General features: G+C 52.2%; 1 protein-coding gene across 1 annotated transcript; it reads right to left on the reverse strand.

Moving 5' to 3' along the window:
- Positions 1–237: 237 nt before the first annotated feature.
- Positions 238–1,528, reverse strand: Pmar_PMAR016539 (hypothetical protein; the record flags this gene model as incomplete). The annotated part of the gene is made up of 1 exon (XM_002782031.1): positions 238–1,528. A coding segment is annotated over one exon (1,291 nt), but the record flags the coding sequence as incomplete, so codon positions are not given.
- Between the last annotated feature and the right edge of the window lie 474 nt (positions 1,529–2,002).

A 2,002-nucleotide genomic window follows, 5' to 3' on the forward strand; every position in this document is an offset into this window, starting at 1 on the left:
CGAGTGTGATATCCATGGTGAAGTTTCAGGGTTTTGAAGGAATACCAAAACGCAAAATACCAAAACCAAAACGAGCTTCTCTACTGTCATCTTTATACAGGCCCGATGGATGAGGCTTAGTCAGGACTGTAGGAGTTGGGGTAGTAGGAAGAGGAGTTGTCGGCGGCGGCCGAGCGGGAATACCACGGAGCTGGAATCTCCATTCTGTTATAAACGTCCCGTGGGTGGTAATCTCACTCATGGGTACGCCTTGCTCCGAGGAAACGAACAGCTGTTGGAATGTATCGCCGTTGATATTAGAGTCACGACAGTTATCCACTTGTGTCGTGAAATCTGTTTCGCTGAAGTCGGGCCCCACGTAGAGCTTATCGTCGATATAGTGTCCCTCATGATTGCGAACAGGGCCAATGTGATAGGGAATGTTCTGAACAGAAGCAGTGCAGCTACCGAGCCTGATAGTCAAACTCATCAGAAGCAGGTTCTCGTAGAACTCGATAGTGCTAACAGAGTCTGAACGTTCGCTACTCTCGTAGGTCCCCACAGGGTGGGTCCCATGTGCTGGAGTAGCAGGAGATCGAGTTGGGTAGGCCGGGGGTTGAGGGGGACCACCAGCAAGACCAAAAACCCTGTCTTCACCACCAACCATAGAAGCCGTCACCTCATTCATCGAGCCGCCTTCCGAAGATGCACGGAGACGTCGGAATTGGACACTTCTCACAACCGCGTCATTACAGCTGTCAAGCTTCGTCGCGAAGTTCGTGGAGCTGTAGTCGGGGACGATCCAGAGTTGGCCATTAGAGCCAGGGATCGGAGTAACGTGATAGGGAGCGTTATAGGCAGTCGCGACGCAGATATCCAGTCGGATAGAAATGGAAAGAGTTTGCTGCTGTTGATGGAATATTAGAGATCCGCCCGACTCATCACTCATGGAAGTATAAAAGCTTCCCACGGGGTGGCTTATTGGTGGCGCATACGTAGTTGCAGTTCGGCCCGGCGGAGACCTCGTAGTTAGGCCTGGCACGGGACGAGTGGGACAAATGGCTAACCAGCAGTTCCACGAAGACCCCCTTACACCGCCACTGATAGTGATGTCGCTCATGAGAACACCGTTGTTGGATTTGACGTGTAGACTGTCGAAGAAGTCGGCATTAATAGAAGGATCTCGGCAAGCAGCGAGGCGTACTTTAAAATCAGTAGAGCTATAGTCAGGCTTGACCCAATACTCGTAGTTAGAATTGGGGATGGGAGTTATGGTATAGGGGACGTCAGAGGCCGAAACACCACAGGACCCGACCGTGGCACTGATGCGTAGCACCTGCTTATCTTCGTCGAAATCTAAACGGCCACCGTACCGGTTTGATCCCCTGCAACCGAAAGCGCCCGTAGGATGGCTCTCAGGGATTGCTGGGGTGGGCTGCACCGTAGTGGGAGGAGCTTGTGTAGTTGCTGGTTGCGTGGGGGCGGGGCGGCTACTTAACCAGTATTCCCATGCTGACCCGCTACCAACGTTAACAGTGATATGGCTCATTAGAACACCATCTCTCGACTCGATCAGGAATGTGTTGAAGGAACCAGCATGGAGAACAGTAGACCTGCAGCTACTTATGGCTGCCTTGAAGTTGGTCGAGCTGTAATCAGGTACCACCCAAAACTCGTCAGAACCGTGGATAGGCGTCACAGTATAAGGGACGTCAGCAGAAACGCCGCACTCACCGTCAATTACGCTTATGTGAACAGTCTGCTGGTCATTAGCGAATACAAGAGTACCGCCAGATGTAGCGGATGCTCTGCAAGCGTAGGTGCCCACAGGGTGGGAAGCGCGAACGCTTACGATAAGCTTAAGCAGAAGATAATAGAAGAAAGGTATCTCATATAGGGAGGTTGTAACAAGTTACTGCCAAGGAGATATAACTCGAAAAAGTAGCGATCGAAACCTAGACGCCCCGTGGCCTCATCCGGAGACGTGAGTCACGTCACGTGACGCCTGGCGAGCCGCGCCCAC

This window comes from Perkinsus marinus (genome assembly GCF_000006405.1).
Source record: "Perkinsus marinus ATCC 50983 genomic scaffold scf_1104296940558, whole genome shotgun sequence".
Lineage (NCBI taxonomy): Eukaryota > Perkinsozoa > Perkinsida > Perkinsidae > Perkinsus > Perkinsus marinus.